The sequence below is a fragment of the Dermacentor variabilis genome, chromosome 8 (assembly GCF_050947875.1).
Source record: "Dermacentor variabilis isolate Ectoservices chromosome 8, ASM5094787v1, whole genome shotgun sequence".
In the NCBI taxonomy this organism is placed as follows: domain Eukaryota; kingdom Metazoa; phylum Arthropoda; class Arachnida; order Ixodida; family Ixodidae; genus Dermacentor; species Dermacentor variabilis.
This window is the reverse complement of record NC_134575.1, coordinates 145,887,349-145,903,331: the sequence shown is the minus strand read 5'-3', so window position 1 is coordinate 145,903,331 and position 15,983 is coordinate 145,887,349. Positions and strand designations below refer to the sequence as shown.

Here is a 15,983-nt window from a genome sequence, read left to right as displayed (position 1 = left end):
AAATGTTGCTTCATCATCATCATCATCAACGAGTTGTGAGGTTAACGTGCTATTTTTCCGTTTTACAGCACCCTTGCCTCTAAGCACAATTCTCAACCATGTTGGGGACGGTTTCAGGTGTCTCGTTGAAGGCGACCAAGTCGTTGCGGCGGGCCACATCATTGAGTGTAGTGCCGTCGCTTCCACCTGCTACTCTGACGGTCCTGTGCACGTTGTCGCATTCGTGCTGCAGTCGTCCGCGCTTAGTAAAGACCCACACCGAGTCGACCTGAATTCGACCGACGAGACAAAAATAGCAGAATTGAACTGCACATGCCCTGCAGGGTAAAGTATTGCCTCAAGTTGTTCGGATGTAGTTGATCGCGGCGCGTATCGCGATTTGTTTACATTACATCATACTAAGTTGACTCGCGGATTTGCGATGTGTTTACGTTATACGATAAATTTAGAGAACTTATGTTGCTTTATCAATTTTTGTTTTTAGCCAGACCTACGAAATCGCGAGTTAGTTTCAGAGTGTTACTACCATTGTAAAATGCTTTCGAGTCGCTTTATAACCAGTTGCAACCGTTACTCCAAGCTCAAATAAAGCATGCAACGTATAATTTATGTTGTATCATAATCATTAGATCCCTTTAATTACTTTCGCATGCAGTCACTTGGATTTGCAGTGGTACTTGAATGCAGTGCATCGGGCTTCAATTTCTTCCGCCCCCCTATAAAAGAGTATATATATATATATATATATATATATATATATATATATATATATATATATATATATATATATATATATATATATATATATATATATATATATATATATCAATATGAGCAGTAGCAATAAATTCGCTCGCGCATGTTCGTTCATCGCTTAATGGACCACCCGCTGTTGGCTCGCGAAACGACACTGTTTAATCTGTACGAGATCATGCGTACACACTTGCCGTGTTTCGGTGCTCGTATTTACACTTCGGAGCACTGAGAACAGTTCCCATGGCTGAGGAAAGACAACGGAAAACGTGACAACTAGTCACGCTCGGTGACGCTCGTTTAAACGGACTCGCAGCTGAGCGCGAACCTTGCATTCACTGCGCAGGCGGCGCATGAAGGATATAAAATAAATTGCATGCGTGGAGACATGGTTAATTTACTTGCGGAAGTATATGAAAGCACAGGCAACTCATTACTGGCATCCCAGGCCACGCCGACACGAACTTTCGGGGACTGCAACGATCTTCACACGCACAGCTACTACACAGCAATTACGCATGTAGCAAACATTAATGCCCAGATTGCCGATTAGGATTCCCAAACGTGATATCAGATTTGACTATTCACCATCCTTTTTCGTCAGCGAACGCTTGAACGCACCATCGTCGAAATGCTTACTGCACACCATCCCATACTTGGAAGGCGCCTTGCCGTTCCGAAGCCTGACGAGCCATTCTCGGCGACGTGCCGCGTCAACGGGATAGTAGTGAAAGCTTATCCCTGGCTCTGTGCAATATGTGCTGCATTGCGGAACCGAACAAAATCTCACGATGGTAAATCAAGCGTTTTCTGCGGGCACGGAGCACATAATCGCGAAATGAAAACAGTAGCTCCCTACACTTCCACACACCGCACGGGCGACGCATCCACACTAACGGGGCGACGGTGCTGCCACCTATAGGTCGATCTCGCGGCCAATACTAAAAAAGCAAGACGGAAATTCAATGCTTCTGCAGCGTTCCCATGCCCTTTGCAGTGGCCGAGCCTGGCGCGTTTTGTTGCCGGCGTCCATTTCCCGCTTTCGCGCCGCAGTATCGAGATGAACTACCTCGAACTGGCATAAACGTCGACCTTGCCTTGTGGTTTACCCTCTCCAAGCGATCCACGACTCACGGGCTCGGCTGACAACAATATTCTTCGCGCCAGTGATTTCCGCTTAATACGGGAAGTGCGCCGAAATTCGACAGTTCCACTTCGCTGCTGCTCGTGAATGAGCGCGCTCGATCCACGTGTATATGGCATAGGGTACAGTCGGCAGTGGAGTACATTTCTGGTGTCCCGTAGAAAGGCTTCTTTGCGCACGTGTTAAATAACCATTAGAGACTGGTGAAAAGGAAAAATAAAAGTTGAAAAATAAGATGTATTGAATTAGGAAAAGCGATGAGGAAATAGATGTTGCAGACGGACGCAACTTTATGAATCTTATGTGCCGCCTCTTTGGGCACTCTAATGTTTCTTTTCAGGCACAGAAAACTTGAAATAAGGAAACCTGTAAAGGACCATGCGACACCGATATATATATTTCTCTTTCATTGCCCGTTTCTATTAGCTCCGCATTTAAACGTCTCGTTCGGTGTTGGTTAACGAGTTTCCCTCTCCCTCGCAGCGGCGAGAACGGCAGCGGCAAGACGTACGCGTCGATGGTTCTCCTGCGCCAGCTGTTCGACGTGGCCGGCGGCGGATGCGAGACGGACGCCTTCAAGCACCTGGCGGCCGCCTTCACCGTGTTGCGCTCGCTCGGCTGCGCCAAGACGCAGCACAACGCGCAGTCTAGTCGCATCGTGAGTCGCACGTTGACGTTGCCGCCTGCTTGGTGGCCCGTCGAAATTTGCGTCGCTTGTTGCTGCTCGCGAACACACTTGGCGTCCTCGCATGGCGGATTGGTCAGCGCGTTTATTTGTCGGCGCTTGGTTCTTTCAAATAATTCTTTTTTTGGGTGTGTGTGCGTGTGTGTGTGCATATGTTTCTGTGTCTCCCGAACCAATGATAAATAGTGTTTTACAGGCAGTGAAGCCAGCCCAATCTCGCGGCTCTCACTGCGAGGTGTGCACGCGATGGTTGCCCCCCCCCCCCTTTTTTTTTTCTTTTTGTGTACGTGTTTGTGTGGAGGACCGAACAAATATCCTGTCATTTTGTATTGAACGATGCGCTGACCAAAAAAAGAACATCGCAAACACGTTTAACAACGAAAAATCGTTAAAAGCACCAAACGCAAAATTTTAAAGTTGTTATAATAAAGACTCGGCACTTCGTAGATATCCGCGGGTGATATTATCGTCATCCATACCACGTTATGTTCAAACACTTATCGTAAGCTACGCTGCTGAAAAAAAAATAATTCTGATAAAAACAAAAGCATCCGCGTTTTGCGAAATGCGCATTTGTTGCTTCGCGACGACGACTCGCTGTTCTTCTACAGCCTCGTAGCAACATCAGGCATCGATATATACCTTGGTTGCTCGATATTACCTTATTACACTCGTGGTTCCCATTGACTGCGGTCACGTTCAAAAAAACGTTCAGGCTTCTGGAATTATGCGGAAGTATATTTCACCGGTCCAGCTTGACCTTACGTACCCCTTTAAATGGCTGCTACCCGTGACGGTTGAAGGCGCCGTGCCACGTGTCAACCAACCTAAACGAATCTCTGGCTGAGACCGCGAAGATTAAATATTTCAGTCGGCGTTCATTTTCTACGTCATTGCACCGACTAAAAAAAGAAAAAAAACTGCAACTCATTTTCTCACTGCCGTGCAGTTTCGTGTCGAGGATGCGAGGAGGCTCTGTTGGGAAAAGTGGATTTTCCTTCCGCCCAGTCTCTCCCGAAAGCAATTAAGCAGCCGCGCATTCGTATATGGGGCGGCGCAGTCGCATTGAACGCAGTGCGAAAGTATTATACGAGCACGCGCATTCGCTAAACCCCGCATTGTACACGAGTCACCGCAGCAAGCATTCAACTCCTAAAAAGCTGGACAAGGCATGCCCCGTTTATTCCTTGATGCGGGCGGCTCATTAAAGCGGTCGTTTACGCCTCATTTACGCTGCGAGCCTCATAAACGATTGCAACCTTGCCGAAATGTTTGTCCGGCTACGCTCGTGTCGGAACGTCCGGCACGGGCTGCCGTTACTAAATTGCAGTCCTCCTTAAATAATCGACTTGGAAAAAAACAAGAAGAAGGGAGGAGGGTACGTGCGGAAATGTATACATGTACACACACACACACACACACACACACACACACACACACACACACACACACACACACACACACACACACACACACACACACACACACACACACACACACACACACACACACACACACACACACACACACACGCGCGCGCGCGCGCACAAAGACTTGCACGTCGCCTCTTCGGCGTACCGCCGAGATTGTGCTCAGCAGCGACGACATTCGGCTGCTGAGCGGCAGGCTGCGGGCTGGACTCCCGGCATCCGTGGCTGCATTTCATTGGACGGCGCAGCCTCGGGCAAAGCCACTCGTACGAGCCGCTTCAAGCGCACGCACAACACCAGCGAATGGAAGTTGATCTGGAGCGCCCAAGTGCGCCGTTTCCCGTAGCCCCGTTGTTCCATTGGTGCGTTAAAAGAAAAAAAAAAAGAATCTAAGCAGCCAATCACTGAAACGCTCTTTGATATATCATCTCGATGTCAATTTGTGCCAGACCATGCGAAGCAGTTGGCCTTGTTTCTTTTTGCTAGTTAAAGCGCTGTGAAGCATAGCGGAATAACACGTAGCAGCGCGGTCACGAACTGAACGCTAGCAGCTCATTGCACGAACTGATAAGTAGAGGTTTACCGTACGTCTGTTCGCTGCTGTCACTTGCACGATAGTAACGGATGTTTGTCTCTCGTTTTTATTTGCTTGAGCTGGTTTATTGTTCTGATTTATAATTCTTTAAGCGAGTAAATGAAATCCTCGAATATTAACGTGCCAAATCCGCCATCTGATCGTGGAGACACGTCGAATACCTAGAGGGCGGCACTTCGGAATAACTCTTTGCCCCTCGCTCCCGTCTAGATGAGACCGGGGTCCAGCCCTCGAGCTCAGCTGCCCCGGTGGATCGAGTGCCTGGCCCAAAATACGGCAAGTGCCGCGCGTGGGCTTCTTTGGCGACCGCGGCCTGCCCCGCAGTGCTCTCGCGTGCGTTGAGAAGGGCACAGCGCCTGCCCTGCACCAGCCATCGACTGATTTGGAAGCAGCGTTGACCGTTTCCTTATCGTCGGCTTGGTCGGAGACGTTGAATAACAGCGCCAAGTCGAGTCAACGACATTCCGACGATAGTACAGCTGCCCAGACATGCGCGGCCAATATGCCTTGTTCAGCTGATGATGGCTCAGCGGTGGTACTCCGCAGATGTGCAATCAGTATTGAAGGAAGATACGGAGCCAACGATTTCCTGTCAGCGACAGCTCTCACACGATACCGATGCACCTAATCTTTATCTGCATCTGTCCCCCACATCGCTTTCTCGAGTGAAGAAAACAGAAGCCCACTGACAGACCTTGCTCCACCGTCTCCTGTTTGAGCAGTTCCGTGCACGCTCGTCTGCACGCGTCACGGTCGGAACAGCGCGTTGTGTAACGGAGTGTTCGCGCCGATAAAAATTGGAGGACGCTTAAGCTTCACCTTCAAGAGTGGAACGCGACAGCGTTCCCGTCGACCCGCCAAGGGGTGTAAGACAATGGGCTACGGCGCAGCGACTACGCGCCCCGCATCGGACGCGGTGAGCGTCGAGCAACGCAGCGTTTGGCGCGACAACGAAATGTGCGCCTGAGCAAGCGACGCACGCCTGAGCCTTAGAAACAGCTCGTTTCTAAGGCAACACCGCGTTCACTAGAGGCGCTTTTGTACCGCTTTGAAGCATCGAACTCGTGGCTCAGGATTCCACTTCCGGGCACCGCAGTGAACGGACGTGTTATCATGTGCTCCGACGGAGCGGTGTTGGCGGCGCGAACGGCCGCGGTAACAGGAATGCTGTTTTTGAAGACGAGGATTATCAGGTGATTTTGCCGCACTTGCCTACCGGTCGAATCGTCCTTAATACTGTTTTTTTACACGCGGACGTCCGTGGAAGACCGTACAAGGTTGAGGATTTCCGTGACGCTCTGGTTCGTCTGGAACTGCTCCCCGAAGTAGTTGCTTTGGGGGCGTATCAGATGAATCACGTGTGGGCGGTCATGATGAAGACGACTGAAGCCACAAAGAAACTGCTTGCTATCCGAAGCATCATTGTCAAAGAACGGCGCTGTATTGTCGTTGACCCCACCAATCAAGGCGTGCGCTTGAAGTTACACTGGATGCTGCCAAACGTGTCAGATGAAGACATCAGACAAGCTCTTGCCCCATACGCAACGGTTACGGACGCGGCGAAAGAACGGTGGCGTGTTCAACGGATTTTGGACAAGGGCTCAACGACGCGGTCGGTGACCCTGCAGCTTAAGGCAGGTACTACAGTCGACGATATTCCGCACCAGCTACGCATAGCAGGGGAGCTCGTCCTTGCCGTGATTCCGGGCCGCGCCCCTCTTTGCCTGCGGTGCCATACAACCGGTCATATTCGCCGGGACTGTCGAGTTCCACGCTGCGAGGTCTGCCGCCGCTTCGGCCATGAACGATCTCAGTGCGTCAAGACATACGCCGTCGTCGCAGGACCAGCGAGAAGAGAAGTATCTGAACACCTCATGGATGAGGCTGAAGTTGAAGATATTTCTCCGGTTAAGAGCGACAAGGTTGGCAACGCGGTCACACAGAAGCAGTCTCTCCACCCCAAAAACTTGTGCCCAGACAAGAAAACCAACGACGAGGCTGATACTCGGAAAAAGACTGAAAACGGGGCGCCTGAAAATCAGAGTTTCGCTACAGAACAGAGTGAAGTGCCCTCGAAGTCGTCGCCTGCCACTACGTGTGCGGAGGCGTCTGCTACGACTGATGTCGACATGTCAGCAGCCACTAGCATGCCTGCGAAGCGGGCACACGAGGAAACGATCGGCGTAACCGGGACCTCTGGAGCAACGACATGCAGCGAACCACCTACAAAGGCGGCTCAGCTGCGACGTACGCCTTTCAAGCCGAGGCCCAACGTCCAAGTCGAGCGGAGACCCGAGACGGGGCCGCCCCCGTAGCGGCTTCGTTTCGGGTAGTGCAACCTAGATATGGCCGCTACGTGTAATACCGCCAGCTTGACTGGCGGAGCCATGTACTACAGAATAGAGGACACCACTTTATGCATAGTGCATGGGTCGCTCAAGGTAAGCGCTATGCGACCAGATTGTTCTTGCTCATAATGGAGGCCGCAATTAACACCGCGATTCGTGTTGCCACGCTAAATGTCCGAGGACTAAGCACGAGGCGGCGGCAATATCAGTTGAGTCGTATCTTTCTGGAAAACGATCTCGACATAATCGCAGTTCAGGAAACCAAGATAGCGAGTCAAGAGCAAACGGATCGCATGGTGCAACAATTCGTTCCCCGTTACAATGTATGCGTCTGTCATGCGGCCGGCACATCGGGGGGCTGCGCTATTTTTTTGCGCAATAGCCTAAATATCAGTGTAGAAGCAGTCACAGTGTGTGAAACGGGACGCCCGGTTGTTGTCGATTTTACCTTGAATGAAGTTTTATGGCGAGTTATCTGTATTTACGTCCCTAATAGAGAGAGCGAGAGACAGTCTTTTTTTTGAACGAGTTGAGGCTTATTTAAAGACCGATAAGCTTTTGGTTTTACTTGGCGATTTCAACTGTGTTTGTTTTCCGGAGGATCGCGTGAAAAAACTGCCGCTGAATGATCGTAGTGCACTGCTATTGAACAATCTTGTCAGTGAATACAACCTGGAAGACGTCGGCTATGTGTTGTACGATCACAGTGTTCCGCGTTTTACTCATTTTCAAGGACTTAGCCATGCTCGGCTAGATAGAGCTTATGTGTCACTGGAACTGGTGCCGTTATGTAAAACGTACGAGAACAAGAAAGTCTCTTTTAGTGACCACAGTTTGGTTGCCTTCACAATAGGAACAAAAGAACGAAAAACAAACTTCTCGTGGGATTTCTGGAAATTTAACGATAAGCTACTCAACGATGACTGTTTCGTAAATGAAATTAAAGAAAAACTTGGACGATTGATTGTAGCTGAAGAGAAATATGTAGTCACCATGTGGGAAGATTTTAAAAATGAATTTAAGGTGAGTGCTATAGAAAGGGCAACTAAACTGAAACAAGAAGAAAAACGGAAAGAAAAAGCCCTGAGGAGTAAACTCGACTTTCTACTTAATGTAGAAAGCACAGAACCTGGCCAAGTGATGAAGGAAATCAAGAAAGTTAAAAGCCAGTTAGAAATCATCGACACAGAGAAGTACCGTGGTGCCATGATAAGATCCCGTGCAGAAAGATTGTGGCAAGGGGAAACACCGAATAAACGTGCGCTAAGTGACGAGAAAGCTTACGCTCGCCGCAGTGATATAAAACAGATAAGCTACAATGACGAAGTAACGAGTGACCGCAGGACCATTGAACGCGCCTTTGTTGAACACTATGGAGACTTGTTTGGCGAAAGAAAAACTGATCTGGGTGGCTTCATAAGCCACTTCCTACACTTTATGCCACGATTGGAAGAAAACGTTAAACAAGGCCTCGAAGCGTCTATAACTGTGCGTGAAGTTGAAGCTGCTATAGAAGAACTAGGCTCAGGAAAGGCACCTGGGCCGGATGGATTAAGCGCAGCTTTCTACAAAACATTTAAAGCAGAAATAGCACTAATTATGAAGAAATTTTAGTGCAGTCCTACAAAAACAACCGAATACCCGCGTCATTCAGAACAGCTCAGATGGTCCTGATACCAAAATCTGACGATCCTGTAAAGCGCTTGTCTGTTGCATCGTACCGCCCCATTAGCCTTGCGAACACTGACTATAAAATTTTTATGAAAATACTGGCGAAAAGGTTACAGAGCGTAATAAAACTTTTAGTTGGAACCCACCAAACGTGTGGGATTAAAGGGCGCACAATAACTACCAATGTACATGTCGCCAGGAGCATTCTAGAATGCGTCGATGCTTTCGAGGGTAAAGTTGCAATGTTGCAGCTAGACCTGGAGAAGGCATTTGACCGTGTGGCTCATGATATTCTCTTCGAGATTTTAGAATACACGAACATAGGATCAGTGATTATAGATGGCTTAAAAATGGTGTACACAGGCTGCAGCACACGGCTGATTATTAACAAGAGTCTCACGAGAAGTGTCAATGTCTGCTCATCTCTGAAACAGGGGTGCCCAATTTCGTCATTGCTTTTCGCAATATACCTGGAGCCTTTTTGCTTAGCCATTAAAGAGAACGAGAGAATAAGAGGTTTCAAATTACAGCAAAGTGAGGTGAAAGTGCTTTCCTACGCAGACGATCTAGCAGTGTTTTGCGATGACTATGACAGTGTCAGCGAAGTGGTAACTCTGGCGAAAACTTATTGTGAAAAAACAGGTAGTGCCATAAACTGGGATAAGTGCATCGGGTTTTGGCATGGCGCGTGGCAAAGCAAACCACGCAGTTTCGCAAACATACAGTGGGTGACCATGCCTGTGAAATATCTTGGCGTGCCGCTTCAACATTACAAAGATAGTAAGCAGTTCTGGGAATAGGAAACACAGACGGCGAAGGAAAAAGCGCTGGCATGGCAAGGGCACAATCTCTCAATGTTCGCGCGCTCCACTGTGTGCAACATTTTTCTGGTTGCAAAAATATGGTACATACTGCAAGCGCTATTCATGTCGCGAGTGAATGTACAGAAACTGCATCGAGTGTTCGCTGTGTTCATTTGGAACTCAACTCGGGAACGCTGCAGCCGCTCTAATCTGTTCAGATCAGTTCGCAGCGGTGGTCTTGGACTGTCACACCTATTTGTACGCCAGATTGTATCGCGGTTTATGTTCTTGCGGAACCACAGTGATCCATTTTTGCCCACCATGACACAAGTGCGATTAGGTAATCTGTTACCTGACTTCCTTGTTTCGTGTTCGAATGTTGAATCCCCTCCAGTGAAAGGTTTCCTTCAGGAAGTAGTGTTATCTTTCCGTATGCTTAGTGTTCGATTCTCGATAGAATATTTAAGTTCCGTCAAAAGAAAGAAATTGTACCATGATATGATAGACTCATTAATGCCAGTTCCAATGTGTAGGTTAGCATACTATGGAGGTTCAGGCGATGATGTCCTCGAAAGGGTCAAAAGAATGCCTGTGAAACCATCGGTAAAATCATTCTTCTTCAAACTCCACACAAATACCTTGCCTGTAAAGACTTGGCTGGCCGACAAAGGAATATATGTGGCGTGGACCACCGATTGTATAATGTGTAAAAAACCAGAGACTGTCGATCACGTCTTCATTGATTCTTGGGATCCTTTTTTTCATTGGGACATCTTACAACGAACGTTAAAGAAAACATTACCAATAACCCCACGTGGTATCAGATACTTAGACACAGGTAATGACGATATTCCATATGACCTTATTATGCTGCTGAGCCTCCATAGTATATGGTCCACAAGAATGTCGGTATGTCATGCTGATGTGAATGCCCATTCTGTGCGAGAAAACTTTATTGAAGATGTCGTCTACATTCGTGAAGTGTACAAAGCCCAGAAAGAACCGCCCGATTGGTTGCCGCTGTTCGATGAGTTGGCTAAATTCAAGCGATTTTAATTTCAGAGAGTCAGCATAAGCTAAGCTGATTCCCTTTTTAACAATGCATTCGCACGGCATTTCTGTAACGAGGAAATAAAGAAAAAAACTCGTGGCTCAGCGGTAACGTCTCCGTCTCACACTCCGGAGACCCTGGTTCGATTCCCACCCAGCCCATCTTGGAAGCTGCTTTTTATTTATGAAGAGCCTGCCGTGATTTATCGCTCACGGCCAACGCCGCGGACGCCGACACCGGCTTTTCTGCGACACGAGCTCCTTAACGCTATCGCGTTAAAAGTTCAGTCAACCGCACAGCGATGGCTCGGAGAAACGAGACGCCCTCTTTTAGATGCTTCACGAGTGCGACTTTTACTTCTTCAACGTCAGGTAGCGTGAGACATTGGTAAGCCCCACCGAGTTCAGTGACTTTCTTTCTGGCAAGTGCGTACGGCCCCCTCGTTGTGAAATGCATCGCGCTGTACGCGCATGCTAGACGTTCTTCTTAGCAGGCACGTCTACGCCACCTCTCGTTAAATCCGTGCACTGTTGCGAACGCCGGGTGTGGCGTGAGCCAATCAGCACGCATAACCGGGGCCCGTAAGAATTATTTTCGTCCGGTTTTCTTCATCTCTTATCATCCGTCCCGCTTAGCGACCGATCTCGCCGATAGCGGGGCCGCAACTTTGTGCGAACCAGTGACAAAGGGCAAGAAAGAATGGAATACGAAAGACAACCTCGAGTGCCCGAGGCTTCGCATTGGCTTCACTGCTCGGAATTGTGGAGTCGGAACGCAACTAGACCCTGGCGGGCAATCGCCCCCCGGGGGATGGTCGCTCGCGCCGACGACCAGGACCCAGTGGCCCCGTTACCCGGAAAGAAGGCCCCGTCGCCACCGCCACAACGCGCGATTTTGGGAGCGCCGCTGCCCCGTACACGCCTCCCCCTGGTCGAACCGCGCTCTTCCTGCCGGCACCGAGCAACCCGATCGCTCAGGGTTGTCGCATTCAGCGGCTGCGCTTAGTAGGCGACCGACCCGCACACGGTTGCTGACGTTGTTTGTGCCCAGTGGAGAATGTTGCCGCAACACAAGCGCACTCAATCGGCTGTTCTCCGTCTATTGCTTTTCTTTAACTCGCCCAGCCGTGTAGTTAACCACACTTTTGTTATTTCGACGGATAAACTAAAAAAAAAAACACGAATCCGCTTAGACATTCCTTGGCGTCATGATCTGTTGCATAGCTGCCGACTTAACGAAATTATCCGGAAGTGCCTTATTTTCAGAGCACGTTTACTATCGTTGTGATGACAGCGATAATCTTGCTATCTGTGATTTGCGTCCAGTGTAGGGGAAAGCTAACTTGAAGGAAAACAAATGCAGTCACCGACCGATATTTCGGAGCCCGTTGTACCGCACCATCTGTGTTTCGTTAACGTGCAGCTAAGCACGGTAGCGTTTCTAAATTTCGCCCCCGTCGAATGCGGCTGCGCCGCGCTTAGAATCGCACCCGCTACCTCAAGTTCAGCAGCGCAGCGCCGTAGCTTCTGGTCTGTACCACATCCGGCAGCGACATAGCGCGTTGTTCGGAGAATGTGGAGCGGTCTGCGCGCGAAATAAAACAAACTCGAAGAAGAATGAACAAAAGTACGGCGACGACGACCTTATATACGCAGACATGGAGAGATGTCTGCTTGAAGCGCGTGCTACGGTGTAATCGATTGCGTGTTCTTACCGGGGGCCACGCATAATTAGGTGAATCTGTGCCTTCTCTAAGAGGGAGAGGAGGCGTTCCCCCACTACGTGTGCCCGTGCCAAGCGGCGACACTCGAAGTAACAGCGCCGTACATCGGCGTCTTCGTCACCAGCCTGGTGCAGCCGCTCTAACGCGGCCCCGATGCGTTAACCCACTTTCTCGGGCGCTGCTCTAAATACTGGTCGGGCTAATAGGCTCTGAATGCGACGCGCCCTGGAGAGGGGTTCGCTGCAAAGGGAACGTGAAGCCGCTTTCGCTTCGGGCGTCGTTGGCTCGCGACCACCGGAGGCTCAGCGGATTCTCAAAGCGGTTCGCGAGTGCAATCCCTCGTCGACGTCGTTTTGAGGACGCACGCGAAGCGTATACGAATTCCGACATTTTGGTGTCCGCGTTGTTCTCGTGCCGCCTCGTGTACCGAGTAGCCTTTTCTCCTTGAAGCCACGCTTATGTTACGACAAACTCCGATCGTGCAGTTGCAGTCACATCTTCTGCTGTTCTTCGTGAGAGGTTCCTTGCGTCGCAATTGTACCTCCGTCACTATACGGCGATCATATATAGCGTGGCGCTGCTTGCGCAATCGCTATTCAGAGGAGAACACTCGCAACGCTACACGTACGCCTCCGAATTTAGCTAACGCATGCTCTGTACCAGAAAGCATGCGTACTTCACTATCATTTTCTTTTTCAACGGTTGACATTTTGCTTTATAATGATAATGCCGTAGCTCGATGTTGTGTGGCAGTGGCGTCTTCTCCCGGCTTTGCCCTAATTGTGCAGTGCACGGCGAACGTGCCCGGCAGCCAGCACAAATTGAACGCCGCACGTGTCGTTCGAGACCCACGCGGTGCGCACCGGTCGGGCCATTTCAGTTCGTGCCGATGCCGTGATCTCTGGACTGCCGCCTTCCTGCTGAGCACAAGGTCGGGGATTCCATCTCCGGCCACGTGTGTTCCACCAGCAGACAACGCGCTCTGAGCTTCGATTTAGCTGCGCAACAGAACCCGAGATGACCTGAATTATTCTGCCGTTCGTTGGCACGCTTATTTTTCTTATATTCATCTCATTGATGATTATTCGTTTATTCTCTGTAAGAAAATTGAAAAGCTACACATTTCGTTCCAGCGCCATATATATATGTGTGTGTGTGTGTGTGTGTGTGTGTGTGTGTGTGTGTGTGTGTGTGTGTGTGTGTGTGTGTGTGTGTGTGTGTGTAGAAACGAAGGGGCCCACTTACGAAAATTGCACGTTTAATCGTTTGTAACGTTTCGGCCGTGGCACGGCCGGCCTTCGTCAGAATAAACGCACGCAGGCTGTCGCATGCTGTGCAGACGTATTTACACGCTGCTACGTTTGCGCGCGGCAGTCCATTTCCCAAACTGCGGGATTTGCGGTTGTGGGAGGCTGGACTTGGAAGCGCTCTGATCTTTAGTTGCGATACGGGTGAGTACGTATAGCTCTTCGCGACCGCGGCGCACTGCTGCGGCCGAGAGAGAGAGAGAAAAGCTTGATTGTCATGTTGGGTGGTGTGGTGGAAACAGTCCAGAGCCTGGCTTGCGGCATTCTTCAGTGCAGCACTGATAAACGCCGCAAGGTACTCTTGGTCGTCGGCGCTGGTTGCTTCTGTCAACCACCCGGAATGCGGTTTGAGGGACATACTTGTAGGGGCAAGCAGGGGAGGTGGGGGTGGTCCACAGGACCAGAGGATAGGATGTGTTCGTGTGTTTGCCACAGTATCGGCACGGTGGGGATCTCCAGGTGAGAGGCCGCGGGGGAGTTGCATTTGCGCTGGTGTAGGGAGTGTTTCGGTCTGGGCCTGGCGAATCAGTACACCCTGTTCACGGGTGAGCACTTTGCTGAGCTTGGGGAACTTGCGCCTTGCCTCTTGATAAGGCCACAGAAGCAGGCGAGCCCACCTTTTCGTCTGGGCTGGTCGCAGAATGCAGGATACCTGGTTTAACGTCTCGCAGGCGAGCTGATTAGCTCTTTCATTTCCCGGCAGCCCGTCATGACCAGGTATCCAGATGATTTCCAAAGGACGCTGAAGGTGCTCTTGAATAAATGTCGAAATGTGGGCCGAGAAATCTTTGTGCAACAATTTCCTGCAAGCCGCCATGGAGTCGGTGAATATGATTCTTGGGTAGGCTGAGTTACTAGGGGGCATGTGTTTTATCGCGATTGCGATGGCTGTCAGCTCCGCTAAGGTCGGATCTGTCTCTGGGAGTAACTCAGTATGTACAGTTTGGAGGTTGTTTTTCACGACTGCTATAGCGGAGCCCCGTGCACCAACGCTAGCACCAGCGTATAAGCATATGCCGTCAGGGTGTCTTGCCGTGTGCCTCTTGAAGTAGGCAACTCGCTGGCGTCGCCTCTCTTTGCCTCGTTCTGGATTCATGTGGCGTGGCAGTGGAGCTATGGTTAGGAGTTCGCATTCTTCTGGGGGTAGTGGGCGCGTATCCACAAGAGGTGCAGCTTCTCGATGATGACCGATGCTATGGAGAATGTGCGTGCCTTGACACGCGCGCTGCAAACGCAGTTCTTGGCAACGACGATGAATGCTGACTAGTTCCGCCACTGTGTTATGGCAACCTATGTCAAGGAAGAGCTTAGCGCTGGCGTTAACCGGAATGCCGATGGCCAGCTTTGTCGCCTTCCGGATGAACGCATCAAGGCGATTGATATCTTGCTGACGGAGATTGCTATAGGGCAGGTGATAGCGCAGGCGCGACATAATTAGTGCATTTCTTAGTTGAAGCACATTCGCCTCTTTCACTCCATTGACTCGGTTGGAGACCCTACGCATCATGTGCAACACCTGTTCTCCTTGCCTGAGCAGGTGCTGCACCGTCGCAGTGGGATCTCCATCTTTCTGGATATGAAGACCGAGTATATTAATACATTTTGGTTGGGAAATCGGCACGTCTACGTTTACAATTTGTATGGTGGGCGGTCGCCATCTTTTGTGGTGGACCAGTAGCAACCCAGATTTTTCCAACAAACATCTAAGGTTTGAGAAGCCTCGTGCACCCTGTTCATGGCCTGTTGGAGAGTTTCTTGGATGTGTCCTGGCGAATCCATGTTGATCCTGATCGTGAAATCATCTGTGTAGATCGCATATTTGATGTCGGGGATGTCTCGTAGCGCTCTATGGGCTACGCACATGGCAAGGTTAAAGAGTGCGGGCGAGATCACTGAACCCTGCGGGATACCTCTTTGCGGATGGAGATACTGTTGTGAGGTAATGTCGCCTACTTGTAGCGTGTACGTTCGACTTCGTAAGAAGTCCCTGATATAGTCATAAAGCTTGGTTCCGCAGCCAGCACCTTCGAGCTCTTGCAGCATAGCATCGTGGTTAACATAATCAAAAGGTTGTGATCCGGAGACTGACTGAGACATCCGGTCCGGTTGCGGTCCCCGGACTGGCTTTGGCTCCCGCACTGGCTATGGCTCCCGGACTGGCTATGGCCTCCGAAGTGGCCGCGGCCTCTGGATCGGCTGCGGCCCCTAGACTGCTGACGGCTTCTGGAGCTACTTCTTTCTCTCGATGTGTTGTCGGAGTTGCCTTTTGGGCTTGGGCTTCAGCTTGCGATGGTGACTGTTTTCGTTCGCTTGTCATCCTTTCGTTGTTGCAAACGCTTCAGGTAGGCTGTAAGATTCGTCGGACGATCTCGCCGCTGCCACCATTTGTTAGAGTTGTCGGACGATCTACGAGCTGTAGGCCGATCTCACCGCTGTCATTCAGATGTATGATTTGGCAGTCGTAGCTGTAGAA

The 15,983-nt window shown here is 50.1% G+C and overlaps 1 protein-coding gene across 4 annotated transcripts in view; it reads left to right on the top strand.

Moving 5' to 3' along the window:
• dachs (unconventional myosin-IXb-like dachs) overlaps positions 1-15,983 on the top strand; it is a 225,301-nt gene that overhangs the window by 134,511 nt on the left and 74,807 nt on the right. For all 4 annotated transcript variants that reach the window (XM_075703039.1, XM_075703037.1, XM_075703040.1 and 1 more), the window contains one exon: positions 2,381-2,555. In XM_075703039.1, coding sequence (XP_075559154.1) covers positions 2,381-2,555 — 175 coding nt within the window. The remainder of the gene's footprint in view (positions 1-2,380; positions 2,556-15,983) is intronic.